We start from the raw sequence: 25,762 nt of genomic DNA, 5'->3' as shown, positions 1-25,762 counted from the left end.
GAGTGTTGCCACCATTTATTGGAATTTTCCTAAAAAAATTGAATAAAAAATATTGTATTTCAACATGTTACTTTAGAAATGAATATACAGTGTAGAAAACATCGTCCCCTACTGCCGGTGTTCAACAATTAGTTTAATTATTATATGTTATTATTCATAGTACGCTTATTATCTGTGTGCGCCGCTCGGCGCGTCGGAGTCAGTCTCACGCTGCGCTTACTCTAATCTTCTTCTTCGCCGCTCTCAGATTCTGTAACAAAATACACGGGAACTTATAACAGTAGCTAAGGTGAAATTTAAGTTATGTGGAGTGTACTACACAGGATCATTTTTAACAATACAACTGAATACACTACTAAACAAATTCGGGTGGGCCCTGTAACAAAGCAAAAAAAAAATAACTGTAGGCTAATTCCTTCAAAACCTACAGTTTAATTTTTTGCTTTTGTTACAGGGCCCACCCAGTATAGCATACATAAATTAGACTTACATTTATTAAAGTTTACAAAATAGTAGGTGAACAAAGTTAATAATTAAATAAAAGTTCTGGGTTGTAAACAGCTGCAAGAAAAGCTCAAAATTCTGAAGACGATTGGACAAAAAATGTGTAAATTTAAGGGACTATCCACACTCATCAGACGCATGTATTGTGGCGCGCAACGGACGTCTCCGCCACGCCGCGTGGATGGTCCCCAAGATAGCGTCTTTTTTCGAAGAACGAAGTCAGAAGTACATTTTTGAGCTGACTCCGTAGAGATTTTTTTTATATGCGTTTATAAATATTGCAACAGCGTACCCTCCTCAGCGCTCTGGAGCCACTCGACGAACTTCTTCATCTGCTCGAGGAACATGAGCTTGCCCTTGCTGGAGTTGGGGTCGCGGTACCACTTGAGGATGGCCTCCTCTGAGAGCACGTTGCTCTTGTACAGCATCAGCACCAGCTTGCTGAACGCGCGCATGAAGCTCATGTTCTCGTAGCAGTACTCTTGCACCTGGGGACAATACATGCAAATTGTTGTTGTGTGATTTTATGGGTTTGCAAATATATTGGCATTAATGTTGAGAAACTACATTTACAAATAGAGTTTATAGTCTTCTAGCAAAGAATCTAACTACGTACTACTAGTCATCATAAACCATGCAGCGATATTTTTTTTCAATAAGGTTTTCCCAGACAGAGTTTGATTTTCGACTCAATTTTCTTCACTTGGCCTGGTATCTCCGGCATCCGGTTTCACGGCGTCTAGCTAACGATTCCTGGGGGTACCAGTTGAGCCTTACAGTGAGGTTTATTTATTTGAAATGAAATTAATTATTTCAGAGATTGTACCAATTTTTGCATTGGTAACAATTATTCTTAAAGACTAATTAATTAATATTAGTGAACGTGTTATAGTTTTATAGAGTATGTTTAATAATAGGGAATAGGGCGTATGATCAGACTGCCATATCGTCTCAGCAGTGTGGCGAAAACACTGGTCGCACCGCGTTTCGTGAAAGACTCACTCCACGCGCGTTCGCAGCACACGCCGCGCCGCTCCGACTCGTCATCAGGTTTCATCATTTCATACCTTGTACAATTATTTTTATGAGAAGGTCCACTAGGATTTAAGTTGATAGAATGTCAATTTAAATTCTCATACAAAAGGAGGTAGAAGATTCTAATTTGAACAATATTAGGAGCATTTGAGCTGAATGCTTTGAGAATAATCTGGTGATATTTTGTTGGAAGCCATATATTTTTGCAGCCATCAAAGTAACATGTTGCTGGTGACTGAATGTGTCTGTCTGTGCCATGGTAGCTCCCGAACGGATGAACCGATTTAGATTTAACTTTTTTGTTTGAAAGTTGAAATAGCCCCCCCCCCCCTCTCTAGCGTCGAGCCAACTATATGGCAAAGCCTGACGCCGCGTTTAGTCGGGAGTGTTCTTAGCAATGTTTGATGGAAATCTGTCCACTATGTCGGGATTTATGGTTATAAGCAGCGGCGTATGTCACCTTAGTGAGCAGCGCGATCTCCGCCCTGGCGGACATGGCGAAGGCGGCGAGCAGCGGCGTGTAGTGGTAGTACCTTAGTGAGCAGCGCGATCTCCGCCCTGGCGGACATGGCGAAGGCGGCGAGCAGCGGCGTGTAGTGGTAGTACCTTAGTGAGCAGCGCGATCTCCGCCCTGGCGGACATGGCGAAGGCGGCGAGCAGCGGCGTGTAGTGGTAGTACCTTAGTGAGCAGCGCGATCTCCGCCCTGGCGGACATGGCGAAGGCGGCGAGCAGCGGCGTGTAGTGGTAGTACCTTAGTGAGCAGCGCGATCTCCGCCCTGGCGGACATGGCGAAGGCGGCGAGCAGCGGCGTGTAGTGGTAGTACCTTAGTGAGCAGCGCGATCTCCGCCCTGGCGGACATGGCGAAGGCGGCGAGCAGCGGCGTGTAGTGGTAGTACCTTAGTGAGCAGCGCGATCTCCGCCCTGGCGGACATGGCGAAGGCGGCGAGCAGCGGCGTGTAGTGGTAGTACCTTAGTGAGCAGCGCGATCTCCGCCCTGGCGGACATGGCGAAGGCGGCGAGCAGCGGCGTGTAGTGGTAGTACCTTAGTGAGCAGCGCGATCTCCGCCCTGGCGGACATGGCGAAGGCGGCGAGCAGCGGCGTGTAGTGGTAGTACCTTAGTGAGCAGCGCGATCTCCGCCCTGGCGGACATGGCGAAGGCGGCGAGCAGCGGCGTGTAGTGGTAGTACCTTAGTGAGCAGCGCGATCTCCGCCCTGGCGGACATGGCGAAGGCGGCGAGCAGCGGCGTGTAGTGGTAGTACCTTAGTGAGCAGCGCGATCTCCGCCCTGGCGGACATGGCGAAGGCGGCGAGCAGCGGCGTGTAGTGGTAGTACCTTAGTGAGCAGCGCGATCTCCGCCCTGGCGGACATGGCGAAGGCGGCGAGCAGCGGCGTGTAGTGGTAGTACCTTAGTGAGCAGCGCGATCTCCGCCCTGGCGGACATGGCGAAGGCGGCGAGCAGCGGCGTGTAGTGGTAGTACCTTAGTGAGCGAGCGCGATCTCCGCCCTGGCGGACATGGCGAAGCGGTGAGCAGCGGCGTGTAGTGGTAGTACCTTAGTGAGCAGCGCGATCTCCGCCCTGGCGGACATGGCGAAGGCGGCGAGCAGCGGCGTGTAGTGGTAGTACCTTAGTGAGCAGCGCGATTCCGCCCTGGCGGACATGTGAGTGGTAGTACAGCGCGATCTCCGCCCTGGCGGACATGGCGAAGGCGGCGAGCAGCGGCGTGTAGTGGTAGTACCTTAGTGAGCAGCGCGATCTCCGCCCTGGCGGACATGGCGAAGGCGGCGAGCAGCGGCGTGTAGTGGTAGTACCTTAGTGAGCAGCGCGATCTCCGCCCTGGCGGACATGGCGAAGGCGGCGAGCAGCGGCGTGTAGTGGTAGTACCTTAGTGAGCAGCGCGATCTCCGCCCTGGCGGACATGGCGAAGGCGGCGAGCAGCGGCGTGTAGTGGTAGTACCTTAGTGAGCAGCGCGATCTCCGCCCTGGCGGACATGGCGAAGGCGGCTGGCGGACATGGCGATCTCCGCCCTGGCGGACATGGCGAAGGCGGCGAGCAGCGGCGTGCGCGCGATCTCCGCCCTGGCGGACATGGCGAAGCGGCGAGCAGCGGCGTGTAGTGTAGTGGTAGTACCTTAGTGAGCAGCGCGATCTCCGCCCTGGCGGACATGGCGAAGGCGGCGAGCAGCGGCGTGTAGTGGTAGTACCTTAGTGAGCAGCGCGATCTCCGCCCTGGCGGACATGGCGAAGGCGGCGAGCAGCGGCGTGGCGGTAGTACCTTAGTGAGCAGCGCGATCTCCGCCCTGGCGGACATGGCGAAGGCGGCGAGCAGCGGCGTGTAGTGGTAGTACCTTAGTGAGCAGCGCGATCTCCGCCCTGGCGGACATGGCGAAGGCGGCGAGCAGCGGCGTGTAGTGGTAGTACCTTAGTGAGCAGCGCGATCTCCGCCCTGGCGGACATGGCGAAGGCGGCGAGCAGCGGCGTGTAGTGGCGCAGGTGCTTGGCCGCCTGCTCCGCCAGCAGCTCCTCCTTCTTGTTCCACTCGCCGCGGTTCATCACGCACGTCCATATCTGGAACACGACACAAGAGCTCAACACTAAATCCTAATATTTATAAGTTAAAGGGCGTTTTAAAGTTGGATCAGACTGCCATGTCGACAAGGTAGTAAAACTACCGGCCAGAGCTTCGAGACTCTCGAAAGACTCGATCGTAACGAGCTCCGCCGTTTTGTAATGCTACTCCGACTCGTCATCAAGTTTCATCATGTGAAAGTATGTTCATCTTCGCAAAGAATTTAGCTAAGAATAATGCAATTTTAGCGTATGACGTCGTCAATGTCTACCTAACCAAGTACGTCACACTATTTACAATTCCCTTGTGAAATCTCACCTAAATTATCTCATAGAGATATGGGGTAGTGCTAATAAAACTACACTAAAACAACTGCAGACTACCCAAAACAAACTAATAAAATCCCTCTTTCGTTATGACCGCTTAACAGCCAGCCGAATAATTTACTCCGAAACTAAACTTATGAACCTGAATCAACTTTACTTTAATAACACATGCATTTTAATAAAAAAAATTATAGATAAGAAAATCCACTCTCAACTAAACTTCAAAACTAAATCCGCTCACGGAATACGCCCATTACCAGGGGCGGCTCACTCTGCGATTCTATCGCCGCGCTACAAGTACATGCCGGCGGCCGCGAGTTCGCGGCCTAATCAGGGTTGGCGCGCGTTCTCACGGAACGCACGTTCACACTTTCTATTGTTGCTTTACGTCGCGAGTTTTTTCTAAGGTTCATATGCGATGTCCGCATGTGGAATGGCTAATAATGCTTAGTTAAATAGACATCATGGATAAAATAGGACAATCTTACACAGATCTACTAATGATTAAGTCCCACGGAAAAATTCAATAAGGCTTGTGATGTTGGGGCCCAAAGAAAAATATATAAATACTGTATATACTGTATCTAAAAAGTACCCAAGGCTTAATAGTATAACATTTTATCTGAGTATTAATTCTTTTTAATCCATAGGCAACCCTCTCGTCCGACGCTGCGCACGTGCGGCTCGTTTCTTTGTTAGAATTTTGTAGGCATTTAAAAAGGCGGCATTACTTGAACATCAAAGCAGTGGGCCTTCTGTACTTGTACTATTATATATTCTGTGCCATTACGCAACTCCAACGATCTTTGTTTACAGTCAACACGAACCAAAAGTGGCAAAAAAAACATCTGCTTTGAAGGGGCACAATTTTACAATAAATTACCAAAATCCGTAAAAGATTGTAAACATATTAACCAATTTAAACGCAAGTTACGAGATTATGTTATTAGTAACGTCTAAGCCCGGCCCTGGGAGCTGCAGCTTGGAGACAAATAGTTATTATCGATAACTGGTTACCATTAGCTTGCAACAAATCTTAAACTTTAAATATATGTAATTAAGATCGCTCTGTCTTTGCATGTTTGTATATTTGTTTGGAATGAATTTAGCTTGTTTCTACATTTTACGTATACTTTTGTAGTGCTACCTACATTCTGCATTGTGTACTTACTACTATACCTACAAACTATGACTATGTACAAACTATGACTAACTATGACTATGTGATAAAAAGTTTAGTGTTATTTTTAGTTAGTTATTTTTGCGATGTTCTTTTTTTTTTAATTGATTTCTTATAGGTATGTATACTTTAAGATGCTCACTGATTTACTGATGTATTCTTAGTATTAGTATAACGTTATTCTCATTAAGTGAAAATGTAAATTTTCTTTTGGGAAATAAAGTTCTTTAAACACAACACAAATTTATATCAGATTTAAGTTATTAAGATAGCTAGCTTGAACTTTCACATTTCGATTACAAACGAATCACAGAAAACAAATGGGAGTATCACACGCCTGACTTCGTTTTATGGCCGAATCTTTAGTGAATTCCCGTCAGTGTTCACTCTTGGTCGTAATGTTACATCGTTCACGTTGACGCGGAATTTCGAAACATTTAACTTTACTAGCATAACAATACGAAAGAATGACCACATGACCACGTAATATGTGGCGGTGTACTGCAGGGCTCGGATAGCGATTAAATTTTCAAACCGTTATCATGTACTTGCGGCAAAACCTTTAAATTTAATTTTCGTTCGAAAAACCGCTATGTTTAAACCGGTTTTTTGGGACACGCTTTCATAAAGGTTTCGTTCGATTAACCGGTTTAGAACAAAATAAACCGGTTTAATCCGCAGCATGATACTGTTCTAACAAAACAAAAGAAGTCGCTGTGTGAACGTAGGTATTTACGCGCCGGCGGCGCGTCTCGCCGCCTGTCGAATAAACCGGTGTATTTCGGTTAAAATAAAGTTCTCATAACGTTCGCGTTCTTTAGAAAGTTCGGAGTAAAATCGAAATGAACCGGGTTTAATCGTTAAAAACAACCGGTTCCGAGGCTTGGTGTAGTGAGTATGGATATGGTAGGTGTGTGTACTCACGATGGCGACGACCTCGTGGTCGGGGATGGCGTGCTTGACGGCCATGTCGCGCAGCTCCTGGATGAGATCGCGCACCGGCTTCTCGTCCGCCAGCTCGTCCTCCAGCGCGCGCGTCAGCTCGCGTCGCGCCTCCTACAATATGTACACAACGTTACATAAATAAAAATTGTAAATCACAAGAGAGAGTTGGAGAGTCTGCTGTATACGGGTCAGAGGTTTTATCTATCGAGCCACAGTTTCGATCGTTGAAGTAAATGTGCTGTACAGATGTAGATCCAAACGTGTTTCCTTCGTATTTTTCCGGAAATGTTCCTATTTGTCATGCTATTTCAGTCAATGGCAGTACATCTTGTACTGAGACTGACAGAAATAGCATGACACGTTCGTACGTTTCCGTAAAGACACGAAGGCAAATCTTTTCGCACTACATCTGTACTTATTTATGGTGCTCCATATAAGTGTTATAAACATCCAGTATGGGACTGTGGGAGTACCATTACATTAGGTATCTACAGAGTGGGGCCTGTAACAAAGGCGAAGAATTGAACTCTAGGCTTCTCCTTATACTGATCAACATTTGTTCGACGACTTTTAAAAATAACTTGTATTTTGATTTTTATCACCCTTGAAAGTTTTTTCTAAGAGGTAATGTATTGCGAATTCTGTTAAGTCTAAAGTGTGACAGGCAACGTCATTGACAACAATAATGGCGTACATTGAAGCTAATATTTATTTTGTATGAAAAATTAAAAATTTAAAGACTTCATAATTTTTAAAAGTCACTGAACAAATGTTGATCAGTATAAGGAGAATAGCCTACAGTTCAATTCTTCGCCTTTGTTACAGGCCCCACTCTGTATATCTACTGAATCGGAAGCATCGAGACTAAGAACTCGTGTCACAGTGTGGCATCGTCGAACTAATGGTACTGCAGAAGGCGGAGTGATTATTTTTATTATTATGTAGAAAATTTGCAGAGACACGAAACAACAGTATTTGCCGTTCCGTGTGGTACAGAAGAGTCACACCGCAACGTAAGTTCTTCGCTTTACGTTCTAAATTCAGTTCACCTATATATTTAAATCAGAGTAATATAAATAGAGGGGTAATATGATCAGATTGCCATGTCGACAAGGCAACGCAGCGCAAACACTGGTCGCACCGCGTTTCGTGAAAGACTCACTCCACGCGCGCTCTCAGCACACGCCGCGCCGCTCCGACTCGTCATCAGGTTTCATCATTTCATAAAGGAGTATTTTAGTAAAGATTTATAATAAACATTTTGGAATAAACAGTTTCTGATTAGACATCTCGCGGAGCATGTTGACGATGAAAGATATATGGAATGACACATTAACGGCCCGGCCACGACAATAGCTGCTATATGTGCATTCAAGAAAAACGTCAAAATAATGTAAAACTGATAATTTTAGTCGGTGAAATACTACACTTTCCGCTATCTAATAAATATATTTAATTCAAGTTTCAATCTAATTATCTTGATTCTTATCAGACTGGATTTTTGAAAACTAACTCACTAAATTAATTATCATTTTTTCTCTGATGCACGTTTAGAAAAACCCGCGTATAGCGCTGAATTAGTCGATCTTATTTGCGGAATTTGGACAATTTTGAACTGGTAAATTTATAATACGTATATCATGTAGGTATTACAATATTCTCAGACTATATTTTTAAACTAGCTTTTGCACGCGGCTTCGCTCGCGTTAGGAGACAAAAAGTTGCCTATGTCACTCTCCAGCTCTTCAACTATCTCCACTTAAAAATTCACGACAATTCGTCGCTCCGTTTTGCCGTGAAGGACGGACAAACAAACAGACACACACACTTTCCCATTTATAATATTAGTATAGATAATCTGCAACGTTTACTAAAATTGCTCTTATCCCTTAGTGATTATAAATTTCTATTATATATTTTTTGGCATTTTTTGAAAACGAGCCTTCAGTCACAATTATGACCACTTCTGGACATTTTCTCATATTTTGATAGACCAAGTAGAGAAAGTCCTATAATATATGTAATATATTTGTGAACTACTCGCAAAGCTCTTTAATTGAATACCACACATGGTATGATTAAGCTCTCGGTTGCGATTTCACTATTTTTCACGTGGGCAGGGGGTACATGTGACCCCACAACAATGTGTCGTTGAGCGCTCATTAGTATGGTTACAATGATGGTGTAGCCACCTGCGAGGCCTGCGCGCGGTGCAGGCGCAGCAGCTCGGCCAGCCCGCGCGACGCGAAGGCGGCCGCCAGCGCCTCCTCGCTGCGCCGGTTCAGCGGCAGGAACTCCAGCAACCTGCCACACGATACACGTCACTCGATTGCTCAATCAAAAATTATCCAGCGACCCGTAACGAGTACTACTATACTGTTTTCAAAAACACTATTACTTTGAGCAGATTGACTGCGCGACTACAAAAAAAACCCTAGGAGTGTAAATGAAACGAATTTCGAATGAATTTATTAACATGACCAGTGTTCCTAAAACGTTTCGTTGAAGGGTAACGTTTTGAGTTGCGTCATGTTTCCGTGATAATTTGAATATGTGAGTATAAAATGTAGCGCCATTTATGATTTTTCCGCAACGATGCGGAAAACCAGTACATGTCGCGGTAATCTCCCATGGCTTCATACAAATTTTACCTTAGTGTAAAACCTGGTTTCATACCATGGGATATTTTGAAACATTAAACATTTTTTTTTTATTTCGTAACATTACAACTTTATTTTTCATAGTGGTGGCTAAACTCCAACAAAGAGTGGGGTTTGAGTTAAGCGAGACAAAATAGCGAGGCATCAGAAAAGTACCTCTAGCTAACGCTCCGTGGCGCCACTGTACTTTTGTCGCACTAACACGTAAGAGCAAAAGAGAGTATGATTTGCTACGCAGTGTAAACAGTTGGCCACTTGTCTATGGGCCTAGTTCCTTTTGCAATTCCGTATGTACAGAATACCGACCTGCCCTCCAGCTGGCCCTTCTTGAGCGCGGTGACGAGCGAGGCGGTGCCGCGCTCCTGCTTGACGCAGGCGAACACCTCCAGCACGAAGTCGAGCGCGAGGTTGTCCTTCACGATGTGCTCGTTCAGCATCACGAGCAGCACCGACGGCGGCACGCACCCGTTACCTGCACGACACAAACACTTTCTCTTATCATTTATCTAAATAACAAAAACTCTTGCCTAGTTTCACACTTTATTGGGGAATGACGTTGATCAGTCTGTTAATTGTGAGACTCCCGATTATTAAGTAATCTCATTGACAATATGACAAGTACTCAATACCTACATTTCTTGGAATTTAGCCAACCAATATAGCTAAACAATCCCACGACAGTAACCCTACGATGTTAGTGAATAATAAAAGATAAATAACTGTTGAGCGTACATTATATGTAGTAACAAAACAAGTTTGATGCCACAACACAACACACGCGCATATTCTTTCGCACATTCCGACACCGAGCAACGTAATACGCGTTGCCTGGCTCTAATTAGTGCATCTACTTAGAACTATATAGTTTCAATAAGGGATTGCTATATTGAAGCACAAAAAGGCAATATATATTTTGGATAGAAGAACAGCTTGTACAATTTGATATCATTTACAAGAGTTGAAACTCCACTTCAAAGTATTTAATAGTACATACCAATCCAGAGCGCGGTCATGCGGGCCAGCTTGATGCGCTGGGCCGGTTCGAAACCCTTCAAGTACACCAGCACCTGTGAAGAATAAACATTATGATAAACACCGGGTAAACAACGAAAACACCAGGCTTGTTAAATAGCCGGGTCCAGACAGAACGAGGCACGTCGCGAGGCCGAGTGTCGTGCGTTATGCTTGGCCCGAGCAACTATAAAATTTTGCTAGTTTACATGAAGCCTGTATGTCGCGAGAAAATTGCCACGGAAAGCACGAAGGCGAATAACAGCTTCCGCTCGAAACCCTGTGTCACCAGCAATAACATGTTACTCTTCGAATGCCGCAAAAATATGTGTAAAACGGTGTCAGATATTTTTGCAACCTTCGATGTGAACCATTATTACTGGTGACTGTACGTGTTAAGATTTGGACCGAATGGGACACCAAACATAGTGCGGCGTGAAGGCAGACCGCTAAGAAGATGGCGGCACGATCTTGACGTCTTTCGAAAAGATTGGCCAAACATTGCCTAGACAGAGACGCGTGTATACTCTCTTTCATACACGCGTCTCGGATGCCTTTGCCCAGCAGTGGGACGCAACAGGCTAACAAATAAATAATAATAAAAATTTACCTTTTTCATTTCCTCCTCAAACATTTTCTCCAAATATTTGTATCGGCGCATCAGCTTCACAAATACCTTGAAACAAAAAAAAATAACGTAAGCAAAGTCAAAAGCATAAAACAACCTGAACTTTGTTGTGAAATACTTCAGAAGTAATTGAACGAGAAAGGGTTTCTCAACACTCGTGTTCAGGACTCTAGCCATGTTTTTCATCATTTTAAATTTTAAAGGTTTCATTTAACAAGAGTGACTCCACATTTTTTCTAGGATACATTCCGTCTATGTAAATATCTATAGTTTCATCATCATCTATTTGGGTTATCCCGCCTCGCCTAAGGGAGTTCGGGGTCCAATCGGTCAATCATCACATAATTAATAACATGTACTTTAATTGCATGATTGCGTCCGTGGCCCCCAAATGGTCTCGCCGGAAGATCAGCGCATACTTTATGGTTAGCATTATGTGTTATTTAACAATAAATTAGATTTAAATGTGTCCAAATGTTTTGCTATTTCCTTTACTCGTAAGCAAAATGTCTTTAACTTCAATTATTTGTTAAAGGGTGAACTTAATTCTAAATGCAATGAAATAAGGGACTTGGGTGTCATAATGGATAATAAGTTGCTCTTCGATCGGCACGTTGACTCGATTGTAAACAAAGCTTTCAAAGTGCTTGGTTTCATTATAAGATCGTGTAAAAACCATAATAGTTATTTGTTTTACAAGGGGGCAAAGTTGTATTTTAACGCCGAGCGTGGAATTGAAAAACGAGCAAGTGAAAGGATTCTATAGTTGAACCACGAGCGAAGCGAGTGGTTCGAGAATAGAATCCTGAACTTGCGAGTTTTTCAACACACGAGAAGTAAAATACATTTGCACCCGAGTGTAACACAAAACTTTTCCCCTCACTATAGCGAGGAAACTACGACGCAAAAATGAATTAATCACTGCTTCCAGTAGTTCCGCAGGTGGTAAATCATCTTTATTACTATATTCACCTACTTTTATCAATTTTAAAGCAGTTAATTTGTCTTTATTCAAGGTCAAATTACTTTACCCACTAGTGGATAAAATGTGTTTTTACCCGCTGGTATTAAAGGACAAAACACGTGTTTCCGAGCTAGTGAGGGGAAAAAGACTAAAATCAATCAAAATTATCTACTGCGCATTTGTAAGGAGCCATCTTGAATACGCGTCTCAAGTTTGGAACCCGTGTTATGATATTTATATTTCTAAAATTGAAAGAATTCAAAAAAAGTTTATTAGCTTTCTAGGTTTTAAATTTAAACTTCCAAAACTAAGTTACACTGAACATTGTGCCAAACTTCACTTGCTACCTCTTTACGTCCGGCGCAATATCTCTGACGTAATCTATGTTATGAAAATTGCTCAAAACTATGTTGACTGTCCGGATCTCCTGTCAAGCTTGAAGTTCTCAGTCCCCTCACGCCTTTCGTCTCGCGCTAAACGAACGTTTCATATCCCCTACGCTAACACTAACTTTAAGAAGAACTCCTTTATTATAAGAGCCACTAAGTCTTTCAATCAAATATGCAAGAATCGAGACCTCATCAATCTGTTCTGTGACAGTTTTGCATCAGTACGCACACTACTGACCCATGACTTCTCCCACTGTTAACTCTCAAATAACACAAAAATAGGTTATTGTTTTTTTTTTCTCTTTCCTTTTTCTCTTATTCTCTTATTGTTTGTTCTCAATCATTGCTCAAACTCATTACTGCTGTAGGTACTTTAAATACTGATACATATGTAGTACTAAATCTTCAAATATATTTCAAAATCTTCTGTAACTTTGCACGCATGTACTTTGCCCAGTTTCTATCTGTGGAAACTTGTTATTGGCTCATTGTTTTTATGTTATAAGCCTTATTGTAACTTTAGCTGTAAGTTTTCCTAACAAATAAAATAAAATAAAATTATGTTCACCTACGTACGAATAAATGGTTCATATTGTATTGTACTAAATGGTCAAGTTTGATTACCTGTTCGAAATTGCGCATGGATTCCATGTCCTCATTGGCGTTGAAGATGCAAGTGTTCGTCTTGGGAGACTCGCCGTCCATCGACACGCCACCGCCGGGTACTGACAGACAGACATACAACATTAATACAATGTTAATGGATAGTGGATGAAATAGAATTAGGAGAGGAATGTCAGATATAACGAACGAGATGTGTTTATCGACACAGTTGTTCAGATCTCTAGCCAGTTTTTTCATCATTTGAACATGATTTTGTTTTTCGTAAGTACTCCATCGCTTATTTCAGCTAAAAAATACGAATGTTCTTCTCAGCTAGATGTTCTATGACCGATCTCACGAAAGACGAGTTTCATATTTTTGAAACTTGATTTTGGTATGTTTTGTCTGATGCAATTTCCGGCCAACGTTACAAAGAAACGCGTAAACAGGTTTGATTAAAATTAGGTTTCATAAAAATGCTCTAAAAGTTCTCAATGATGAAGTTAGATAATTGAAAAGTTGGTAAGTATTCGCCGTGGTAATATAGCATTTTTAAGGTATCCCTGAAGTGTCGGAAAAGTTCAATATTTTGCAAAAATACAGAATGTCTACTGTCTAGAACGGCATAATAATACAGATTTCTGTAGCTGATTAAGATGTTTATTACTACATATTACTTACACGTTACGCCTCTGTCAAGTCGACTTTTTGTGGATTGCTCAGTAATTCAGTATAAAATTTTATGATAAGGATCTAAGAGCTCTTAAGAATCCGCACCTAAGCCGAATATAATCGGGCCCTGTTTAATCTCTCACGGCCTGACGCGTTGGAATAGACAACTCCGTCTAGACGGCTCATACAAAGGTCACTCAAGTCACCTTATTAGTAATACACGAGTGATAACTAAATCTGCCGTGAAGCCTAGATTAATAGATAAATAAATAAATCTAGGCGGTTAATACTCGCGTAGTTTGGTACCAATCAACAAACAGATACTGGAATTTTGTAAAGTGATCAAATTTCACGGAAAACGCGTACAAAACGATGTGATGCATGGATACATGGTATGGCCGATCATGTTACTACATAGACAGATTTCTTTTTACGTATGCAGCGTTGGCGTCAGTTCATTCACATAAAAGAATAGAAAGTAAGTAATTTCAGTCTCGATATGGTAACCGTCACGTCGCGAGATGAGAATGAGCCGTCTCGACGACTTTGAACTGACAACTGCTATGCTACTTGGAGCCCATTTCTCAAAACTGAAAGTTACAAGTTACAAGCGGAAGTCTCTTTCCAATTTGTCATGTTAGATATTGACTACCACTTGTAAATTGTAACTGGTAGTTTCGAGAAATGGGCCCCTGCACATGAAACTTAAACGTTTCAGTGAGCCTCCAATGGTTGTATCGATTATGGTGTGTAGGAGCTTGTTACTGCAGCCCCGAGCTCCGGCCCGCTTTGGGAGCTTCGGTCTAGGGGACCATCCCCACTCAGGCGACGCATGTCCTGACACGCGGAACAGACGTCACCACGACGCCTCCCGAATGTAATTTAAAAAACGTCTCATCAGTACACTTTGTATAGGAAGGACGTAAGACGCGCCCCCAGGCGACGCGTCGCTTGGCGGGCACCGCGCCGCCTGGGGCGCGCCAAGCGACGTCCCTTGCGCGTCCTTCTTTGTGTTGTATGCAAAATGTATTTTTTTAAAATTACATTTGGGCGGCGTGGCGCTGACGTCCGTTCCGCGTCACTGGACATGCGTCGCCTGAGTGGGGATGGTCCCTAGTGTAAGAGCCTAGGAGGGGTGTAGCGGGACGGTGTACTCACGCAGCAGGCCGCCCGCGATGAGCACGTCGAAGATGACCTCGCCATAGCGCCGGTAGTCGAGCTTGGAGCCGGCCGCGTCTAGGAACTTGTACGCCGCCTCGAGGTCGCCGCCCGCGCGCTCAAGCCCCTGCACGAGCGCGTCGCGGAACCCGTTCGGGTCGTACTTCTCTTTCTCATCTGGGGGACAAGCAAATACAAACATTACTTATATTGTGTGATACTATACAGCACGACCACGGATGATTTTATTAATTCTGATGCGGTACAAATTCACGAAAAAAAATGTACTTTTTTGTACTGACGTTTAAAAAAATGTACCCTTATGATTTTGGAGTTTCGACATAGGGCCCGTGGTCGTGCTAGGTAGGTAGGTACTCCCTGGCACGACCACACTATATTTAATGAGATTTTAAATTTCTGTTGCAGTACAAATTCACGAAAAAAAATGTACTTTTTTGTACTTACCTTTTAAAAAAAAATACCCTCATGGTTTCGGAGTTTTGACATGGGCTGTGGTCGTGCTAGATAGGTGGTACTTCCTGGCACGACCACACTATATTTAATGATTTTTTAAATTTCTGTTGTGGTACAAATTCACGAAAAAAAATGTACTTTTCTGTACTTACCTTTCTATAAAAAGTACCCTCATGGTTTCGGAGTTTCGACATGGGTTGTGGTCGTGCTAAATAGGTACTCCCTGGCACGACCGCACTAAGTTTTTGAAGTAATTTACATAGTACAATTTCAAAACACTTCTTTAGTATTATCAAATTAAACATAAATATAGTGTGGTCGTGCCAGGAAGTACCACCTATCTAGCACGACCACACCCCATGTCAAAACTCCGAAACCATGAGGGTATTTTTTTTAAAAGGTAAGTACAAAAAAGTACATTTTTTTTCGTGAATTTGTACTGCTACAGAAATTTAAATCTCATTAAATATAGTGTGGTCGTGCCAGGGAGTACCTACCTAGCACGACCACGGGCCCTATGTCGAAACTCCAAAATCATAAGGGTACATTTTTTTTAAACGTCAGTACAAAAAAGTACATTTTTTTTCGTGAATTTGTACCGCATCAGAATTAATAAAATCATCCGTGGTCGTGATGTATAGTATCACACCTTATATTGATAAGGAAAGTTTTGCTAAACAGCATCGAGGTTAACCTACAACGGCAACAATTAATTCTACCCTTCAATCACAAAGATCCTTAGTGGACTCGATTTTTATGTTCGTATTTTATGGGAAAAATCCAAACCGCTTTTGCTGGACGATGTGGAATCGCCTTTATACTGTTTCTAAACCTTATAGTAGCATCATCTTTATTTTATTAATAAAGATTACAAAGTCCTCAACTAAAGCGCTCTTTTGTACGTGGCAAATAGTTTAACTACTTTATTTGTAAGGTAAATATAAAATAGTTCAAATTTAAATATGCTCCAACAGAGAATTCATTGTAGTATTCTGCATTTGAAACACAAAACAGCGTGTAAAAATAAATTATGCTTCTTTGAGTTTCTCTTTTCAATTTTTCGAACAATAAGGGAAACTAAATTGGGGGAAACATTAAAGCGATACCCTAACTCAGGTAAGAACTAAACAATGGTTTTTGTTCTTATCTATATGCGCCCTGATCCATTGTCAATGCCATCTATGAATAGTTGAGATAAAGCGTTACATAAAGCAGATGAACATTTAAAATTGAATTATTCAATGTTTAAGTTTTGAGGACAACGTCTTAGACAAACACAAGTATTGTAATTGGAGTTCATCAATTTAAATTGTATAAAATTCGTAAAAGTAGAGATAAACTGTTGGCTTTAAAATACACTCACGGAGATTTAAATCTAATCTACGCCTACATTATCGTTTGTAAGCAGATATTTCCTATAAACACTATTGTAGTACTTATCATCAATGCCACTCCGATATTTCCGATAACAAAATATCGAAGAATCAATAAGAATAGGCATTTTATCTATAGCAGGAAGTACCCGTAAGTGAGCATGTACAAGATGTCGCTAACTGGTTGTCGCCATATGGCAATGACATGTTGTAAGCGTACCACATGTGTGGGCTACGTTAGTCATAATGTGGTGGAAATTTCTAGATGCCTTGAGATATGCTTTTGTCAATTATACCTATATGAAATAAAATAATTATATCCGTAACTTTTTTTTACATGAAATTCATACCCTTAAGTGTAAATGCAGGAGTAAATGAAAATCAAAATGTGTCGTTCTGTAAAAGAAGATTGACGGTAGCGACGTCGCATTTTTAAATCCCTTTAGATCCCGTTTTTATTAACCGGAAGAAAATTGCGAAGTCTGTCAGTCAAAACACTGCAATAAATGATTTTAGCGAACGTTGCCATCAGAATGATAAATGATAACCTAGATAACCTAACCGAGACACCAACCCAATATTTATCAGTTGTAGCTTCATGATATGTATTTACGTAGGTACGCTTAGCCGCTTATTCAACAATCTCAGCATGAATCATTATTGGCAACGGTACGGCCATCTATATTACATTCCACGGCCTGTTACTAATTCGCCTTCACAAGTTTCACAACACAATGTACAAGATTCGGTACGCGATTTCTTATTTGTCAATTCATATTATTCTACCCGGGTATTACACTATTTGTTTCTGTTTTCGTGAGGACAGCGCCAACTAAGTAAATTTCTCCTTCTAGTGATAAATTATCAATGAGGACTTTATTGCTTAATGTCACGAGCCATTTTATGCTAATTGAGCTACATGTGGTCAATTGGAGTTACTATGATGGGTGTTATTGCCCTAATATGTCACATCTGATAGCAAAATCAGAAGCCAATGTACTATAATTAAGTTTAGACTGAAATAGCAATGAAAAGACTGTCGATAGCAACCAAGAATTGTTTGCAAAATTCATCCTTTCTTTAAATATTTATATGTAACTTTTTGAGACTGTTAAAATACAAACCCCAAAGAAATCAAAATAAAACTCGATACTTTAGGTTATCCACCAGTCAACCTTTCGGTCAAGTATTGTGTTTTATCAATGTATTGTATCCTTTGCGTTATCTTGAAACAGAGATCACTTAAGTAATAAGAAAAGACTCAGGTTTACCTAGAAGGTAAACAGATAAATCATGTATTGTTTCATTTTCAATGATCTAGGAAATGTTTACTATAACCCTAAGAGGAATAAATGCAAATTAACCTTCATTTGATTTAGTAGCCACCGGGAAGTATGGTGTATCAATTAGCATATACATAGTTGTCAAATGGGAAAACACTGTTGAACCAAATACACGATTCGCATATATTTCTGCTCGTTGTGCAGTTATGACAACAACTAGCAAAATGCAGGAAGAGAGTCATCAATCAACATTGATTTTTAAGTGTTAAAAACGAAACGGATTTTGTAACCTAACACAGTCGCACAACTCCTCCATTCCCGCATAACATTTTATCATTTTATTAATTAAGTACTCTGTAAATAACTCTTTTCTCAGTTCCCTTGACTTAAATGCAATGTCGATTACCCTCGCCGCTGACACACATACGTCACTATCAAGGGAGTGACACACATTCGCTATCAAGGGAGCGACACACACGCCGCGTTACTATCAGTGCAAGTATTGCAAGTTATCTCCGCAATGCACGCGTGTGATAACATTCACTTTCTAATTACCCTGTTTCAGTTTAATGATGGATGAGACGTGTGTGTGAGTAATTGGAGTTTTATCTAAACGTTTTAATGTATTTTAATCGATAGATTTGCTGCAAGCCTTAGACGCGCCGCTTTTTTTCGTCCTTCGACATTCTAGTGTTCTATGAAATATGACCGTCATGACCGTTCTTGTAATGTGACAGCAGAAAGAATAAGTATACATAGGCGCTGTAAGTAAACGACACATTATTAGAAATAATAAATCCAGTTATTTACATCTAAAACCGTCCAGTTACACTAAACATCAGAACCGAGTATGAAGTGCTAGACATGGTGGGATTGGTGGGTATATTGATTACAAACATCAAAATTCTATCTTCCCCCAAAAGCCTACAAATTTATTTCGATACAAAATATTCAATTTATTTTTATTTAAATATTTTTTTATCACATTTAAAACGTTTATAATTGAAGAAATCAGCTGACACTAATCTCAGTCTATTTAGCAATGACCTCTGATGTCAACCGTCTTTGTTTTTCACATCATACTGATAAAGATAGTTTATGCACGTCAATGTTTTAGCAGCAACTTTTACTGTTAGTTTCATACCCAAATATGGGTAGGTAATAACCAGGGTTCGAGGATATATATCAAGATATATATCCGATATTTATCATTTGTTTATAAATATTGCAATACAAAAATGGTTTAAAAAAATGTAACATAGTTAAAAATAGAGTTTTTTTTTGTGTTTGTTACTGTTTTTCTACTAAATGTTATGTTTTTCAGTAAATTTTCCTTATCTGAAGTTGTATTCATAAATAATGGAACAAAATAATACTATGCCTTCCATACAAAATGGATATATATATATCAAGTTGATATATATCATAAAATTCATAAATATCCGATATTTTGATATTTACTATAAATATCGGATATTTTCGAACCTTGGTAATAACTGTAATAAGTATCTTATCTGACGGAAAATATTTATGTAATTATTTTGTGATTTTAGATGAAGTTGTGACCTACAATAGCCGCTAAGCTCGTGAAAACAAAAAACACCCTATATGTTAAAGTGACATCAGCTCAGTATAACGGTCACCTAACGGTCCGTCGACCCGCTTGCCAAACTTACTGTAATCATCGCGATGATAACGTTCGGTCAATTTTAAACTTTATTACAAAATGTGTAATAGCTGCTTTGATGTGGAGCTTTGGAGCGTCATATGAGAGTTAATAATGAGTCGAACCCAGCGATCATGTGCATTCTTCATAAGGAATGTGAACGTTTAACTCTGGTTATATTGCAACTAAAATTAACACATCTATCACTGAATTTATTACAATGGCAAATTAGTTTAGTTAGTTGTGGCAGGAAGAAGAAAAGTTCAGATTTCACACAAATGAAACCTCTACCGACAACTGGATACAGGCTTTATCAGTTACTACAACTGCCTGCCTGCTTTACAAATAATAATAATAATAATAATAAGCCCGCGGGGGCAGCTTGTGGCGAGCTGACGGTGAGTGGCGACACCGCGGACCCCTATTCCAGAGGGCACTTCCATCTAGCCCTCGCCTCTGCGCTTGCCTTAACCGGCCGGCCAGAGTGGATTCGCAAGAGCGGGACCTATGCTCCAGGTTGAAGTGTAAAATGTCATAACGCCGGCGGCCTGCTGAATGGAACACCAGGAACCAAGCTACCGCAGACTCACCTCTCGACAACCTTTTAGCCACTCTCAAGTGTTGCTCTGTTGTCGCACCGTGCGTGCGGCCGTTTTGCAGGGCCCACTCAATGAGTTGGCGAGTCACCGCCTGCCTTTTACAATTGTGAGACTAATTGTCACGGCAGGTGTCCGATAGTCTCCTCCCATAGCCCTTTAACCAGTTCATCCAACTTTCAAAACAATAACCCATGACCTTAGCTCCCATCGCAGCACAAAAGTGCTGCACTGCAATAGTCTTTGCACCTGGCGGGGACCATCTCCGGGTGTATCATATTGTGCGCTCGGGGATGGTATCCGCCACGTGTATCCCTTGCCTTTAGATTAAAATGTCTAAAAGGGCCTCTGTGATGTTGGCTTTGGCCCCACGCATGCCTCCCAAAGGTCCGGGACCCCATGGTCCCGAGATATGGAAAAGACAAACAAATAATAATAATAATAATAAATGTTATATTGTAAATGTATCATCACATGCCACAAGAGTCCTTAAGCTCCATCTGCAATAACGACGAACATCTTTGAAAACGCCGTTGCGATACTTAAGGCACGGGTCCACGAGTAAGCTATGAGCTACCGACTATAGAAACGAACAAAAGATAGTCGCTTCGTGTAAATAAAAGAGAGGAGTGCGCGATTTATAGTCTCTTATTTACTCGGGAGCGATCTTTTGTTCGTTTCTATCGCCGATAGTTCAAAGCTTACTTTTGGTGGGACCAGTGCCTAAAGCATGAGAACCCTTTTGAGTTGGAAAGTCACATAATAATATTTAATTTAAATTGTGGAGCGGGCCGCGGTAGCACGACAAAAGTCGCGCCACAAAGGCGGCCCGCGCAGTTTCTGTCGCACATTCCGACACCGAGCCGCGCAGTGCACGCGGCCTGGCTCTAATTAGTGCACTCCGATACAGACTCATGAAGTCATGAGTGACCGGTCACTTCCATTTGTGAAAATGACCGGCCGCCCCGTTCATGCTAGCCGAGAATTGAAACCTCAACTAATAACCTATAAGTTATTTCCAATTTGATTGTAAACATTTGGATCGAAAAAGACATGCATCTCTAATTGGCGCAAATAGCTTCATTAGCTGTAAAAACAAAGGTTTCTTCTTATTTGGGAATAATGTTTTAACTTGTTTTAACTCATATGAGCGGTTCAACTCCACATCACACACAGGCAGTAAGAAGACTAATAATTATTTATTAATATAAACAAATAGTAAACTTATTAACAAATAGGAAATAATAGGCATAATACAGAGATTTGATACCTATTTCAAGGTCCCCGAAACGTTGGAGGTCAGTTTAATATGTAGTTATACGCGATTATTAATCCTGATTTAAATGTAGGTAATTATCTATTTCAGGGTATGGGTATCAGGAAGAGTCCATCGCGTTTTATTTTTTCTGTACAGTCGACTACAAAGAGATGTATACACTTTTTCACCTATTGCATTGTAATAAGGTAAAAAATTGGATACATCTCTTTGTTGTAGTCGACTGTACCTAACCTTTGTTTTAGTCTAAATTCAGCTCCTATTAAATAATTACTCACGTGTCAGTCAATATGGAATACGTATAATTTTACTGTCACACAATCAATACGTTGACGTCAGTATTATTTACATCACGCGTAGGTATGCCCCAATTATGCCGTCTAGTTTCTCATGATCGTGCGGAATCTGGCCTGAATTGGTACCAACAATGCTGTAATAACTTAATGACATGCCAACTGCCCTAAATAGCAATCTGCATAGGTTATTTTTATTTGGAAGTTTCCATACAACGTATGTAACCAATTGATATTAGAACTGTAATCAGGGAAATTTTTGTTTGACCCCAGAAGAATTGGCCCCAGGGTCCAGGAAATTTTGAGATTGAGCAGACCCTAATAAATTCAAAGCGAAATAGGTCCTTAGGTGACCAGAATCCTTCAATACGAAGTATGATGGCCATACCTACCAATGTATGAGTTATATGGAGCCTAACTTAAGGCTTATTGGCTGATTCCCAAAGCGTCAGTGACGGCAGCAGACGGTTGGTAACACAAAAGGTGGTAGCTATCAAGATAAAACAATAGAAATTTAAAACATAATAACAGGCAAATTTGTCGAAAATACTGACTACCGTAATCATCCGTAAGTGTGTCGCTAATCTGCTAACTGTGCTCGACTATACCTAACTCGCGTGCAAAATCTCAACCTTGGCCACGTACCGGCGAGATAGTGAATAGAGAATCTGTGTGTATGTTGATAACAAGTATTATTTTTGTATGAGTTCAAAGATGGCTTGATAGTTACTGTTACTGGGTTGTTTTAAGACAGAAATTTACTGGATATTACAGAATTATACAAACCTATCAAATTGTTATAAAACATTGGAGTTCAAAGTCCAAGCAGAATACTTTAACATAATTAAGTAGGTAGCTATCCCAAGGTCACATCTAATTTATCTATGTTCCCATAAAGTAATTTATATATTTTATGAAGCCTCCTCTTACTAATAGAAGGATCTAGAAAACAACTAGTTTTGATGGTTATAAATTTCACCAGCTAGCTCGTGATGACTAACAAAATATGCATAAACCGTTTTGTAAATGAAGTAGAATTCCATTATCATTTGGAAACCCAGTTATCAAATGAGAATTGATTTGTTTTAATACAGACAATATGCTGTTTTCTGCAGCTGATTGTAATTGTAACTAACATATAAAACACTGCTGATATTTTAAATCAAATGAACAAACCAAATAATCCAAATATTTAAAAGTTTAATATTAAATAGTTTTATCTACCACCTTCATGTTTTCAAAATAATGAAAATGAACAATTTTTTTTTTTTTTCAAAATATGGCTCTTACGAATAGAGATAAAAGATTAATTACAAAGTTAAACTTAATAAGGAACACAGCAAAGCTTCCTTATGATAATTTACACCACCAGACCCAATAAATAAACAACTAGTTGTCAATGTTGTCATACAAACAAATTAACAAGATGGAATCCTTGAACATCATTAAATGAGAAGTGCCAGAGAAACTCAATGTCACGGCTGTTGGTGTCAACAAGTGTTATGTAATGTTGTGAAGTTTCGGATATTACCATTTATTTGGTGATACCATTTTGTATGCAATGCATATAGAGTGTAGGAATGAAAAGGAAATGTATTACCATTTTTGTAAGCTTTTACAATTTACTCAATGTGTTTTTTTTTAGCATCCAAAGATAATATGAATGGTAGAGGATGCCAAGAGACATTAAGGTCTGCCTGATGCACACTTTTTTAAATAAAATTGACTGCAAACTTAAAAGCATCAATAAATAAAGGGTCCAAAAATGTATGCACTACTGATGAAATCAGATGAAGCATCAACAGTGATTTTGATGGATGTCTGTGCAAGCATTGTTTTCATTAGACCTCTATGTCTCAGACCAAGCAACAGGGTACTGAGGGTGGGCAAGTGCCTACCATTCAAATCAGCTTCTCTTTTCTAACTGTGAGAATGATTTGTTACTATGCAATTTATATGAAATATAATGCAATCATGGCAGTGACTGTTATATTATTTATTTTTATTATTTATATAATTCAGGCAGGCATTTGAAAAAACAACTGATATGGCCTGTATCCTGGCATCTTTTTCTAGGTTTATCTCATATTATTATGTTTGTCTAGTTTGTTCTTAAAACTGTTGATGTTGGGTGCTGAGACTACTTCCTCTGGTAGCTTGTTCCAAGGCGTTACTACTCTGTTAGCAAAGAAGTGTCTATGTGGGTTGTTATTACTTACTCTTTATGGTCGTCCTAAGACATGTATAGCTAAGAATGTTCTAGATGGCCTAAATTACTACCTACTTTCGGTTATGCATCCGGTCACCAAACACCCTTATTCTAGTGCTTACTATATTGAGTGTTTATTTGAACTACAGCTGCAAATGAAAGGATCTATGCATATATCTGGAAAGTAACACTTATTTAGAGATAGATTATCACTTCAACTTGCATCGTGAATGAATGGAATATGCCATAAAATTGTGACTCATGTTACTCTTGCCGCGGATTGACCCCCTACTCATTATACTGAATTCCTAGTACCTTAGTCTTAAAGGTAGAGATGCCGTTGTGATAAGTTGATATCCTACGAAATGTTATCCTGTTCCTTGATAAGTTACATTTTGGCAACAATACCTATAACATGTACTCCTGTAGCCCTTAAATTATGTTGTTTTATAACGTAGGCTATTTTCCTTCTTTCAGCATAAACAACACATTGTTTCCTGGTAAAGTTATTCGAGTTATTTTTAAGTAATACAAGCATTGAGTCACATGTTATTTGGAACAAGTAAAGAAGTATCATAATGAATCATTTGGTTATGCTATGCAGTTTTTATAAGAGTGTGCCAATTGTGTTTTTGTTACAGAATAACAATGAAATTCCCAAGCAAATATACTTACTTTTATGTTTTAGAATAAAACTGATAATTCGAACAAGTATTGGAACATTACCTAGCTGTTGACAAGTCAATTTTATTGTTAATGACATCATTGTCAATCAAGAATTGCCAATTTTGAGACAAAATCAAGAAAAAGTACAAAAACTCACCTCTTTTTCTGGTCTTGATCCGTTGACCCGATAATACTGGTTTTTCTACCTTCTGACTCATACAATTTATTGCTGAAACAGAAACACACGTGGCAAATTAGTGGTGCGAGGGAAAGGCAGCGGGCTCGTGGACGAGGGGTCATCGTCCGCCGAGCCGCTCCATTCAGAAATCTCACTCGTAATGTTCACCCCCGACACCCCAGCGCTCATGGCGGAGCCCCTCGCGCTCTACTTACTACTCTGAACACGGAAATTGCCAAGAAATCACACCACGACGCCTTGACCCCCAGTTACGCGACCCGATATCACTCAAGCCACTCAGCCCTTATGACTCAGCGAAAGTCTCGTGATACACCCCAATCGAACAAAGCACGAAGTAGATAGTTATGTGTGCACGAATACTTACGTAGTGACAGGTTATGTAGGAGCCTTCTACTCCTTTTGCGAGTTGTCTCGGACTGCGCCTGTTCAGAAAAGAAAGAAACGCTGCGACGGGCTCTATTCCCTAGAGCGCTAGAGACAACGTGTACGGAGGCGCCGGATATCCGCTAATATTCTGCTGTGATCGATTCAAATCTGAGCCTAATCAAATTTTATGAAAACGTCCTAAAACTAATGTTCTAGTAGAATGCACAACGATTTATCAAAAAATTATAATAAATCTACACGCAATGAGTAGAAAATTCAATTTGCAAAGAGTTCAACCACAATCGAACGTTTATGTAAAACAAATTAAAAGAAATCACAAGTCACAGTATATTAGCCCAATCTAAGACTAATAAGTATTATTTAATTTTACAATACCACACAGCAAATTTGATTGAATTTGTAGCAGTAAATTATAAAAACATGTATGAACGGAAAATATTTGACTAAAAATGGCAGAACCAACAGAAACCATAAACAGGCTATAGAGTCAAGTTTGTTTTAAAGCAGAACTGACACGCTGACAATTTCTAGAAACGGTATCGGATCGTGTCAACCAGGCGTAAATATTGCGTTTTGTTAGGGCCCCCACAGACGGGAGACAAAACTGTTTTGTCTCTGTCGCTCGGTCTATGGGCTAGTATGAAGGTGCGCACACGAGGCGACGGAACTTTTCATACAAATACGAAAGTCGCCG

At 40.8% G+C, this 25,762-nt stretch overlaps 1 protein-coding gene across 1 annotated transcript; it reads right to left on the bottom strand.

Moving 5' to 3' along the window:
• LOC125225759 (protein krasavietz) lies at positions 1-25,203 on the bottom strand. Its single transcript, XM_048129606.1, has 12 exons — positions 25,046-25,203; positions 24,640-24,711; positions 14,647-14,823; positions 12,838-12,938; positions 10,843-10,908; positions 10,216-10,288; positions 9,528-9,693; positions 8,754-8,865; positions 6,541-6,672; positions 3,963-4,109; positions 797-992; positions 1-250 (listed from the first exon to the last, which is right to left on the bottom strand). The coding sequence occupies exons 2-12, from the start codon at positions 24,698-24,700 to the stop codon at positions 222-224; spliced, it is 1,260 nt and encodes a 419-aa protein (XP_047985563.1). The 5' UTR covers positions 24,701-24,711; positions 25,046-25,203; the 3' UTR covers positions 1-221.
• Between the last annotated feature and the right edge of the window lie 559 nt (positions 25,204-25,762).

This window comes from Leguminivora glycinivorella, chromosome 1 (genome assembly GCF_023078275.1).
Source record: "Leguminivora glycinivorella isolate SPB_JAAS2020 chromosome 1, LegGlyc_1.1, whole genome shotgun sequence".
In the NCBI taxonomy this organism is placed as follows: Eukaryota; Metazoa; Arthropoda; class Insecta; order Lepidoptera; family Tortricidae; genus Leguminivora; species Leguminivora glycinivorella.
Note: the sequence above shows the minus strand (reverse complement) of the source record. Positions and strands in the feature narration are given on the sequence as shown.

Coding starts and splice junctions, on each gene's coding strand:
- LOC125225759 (XM_048129606.1), bottom strand. CDS start 24,700: ATGAGTCAGAAGGTAGAAAAACCAGTATTATCGGGTCAACGGATCAAG. Junction 6,673..8,753: donor ACCGCGCGCAGGCCTCGCAG/GTGGCTACACCA, acceptor TACATATTGTAG/GAGGCGCGACGCGAGCTGAC. Junction 993..3,962: donor AGATCGCGCTGCTCACTAAG/GTACTACCACTA, acceptor TATTGTCCCCAG/GTGCAAGAGTACTGCTACGA.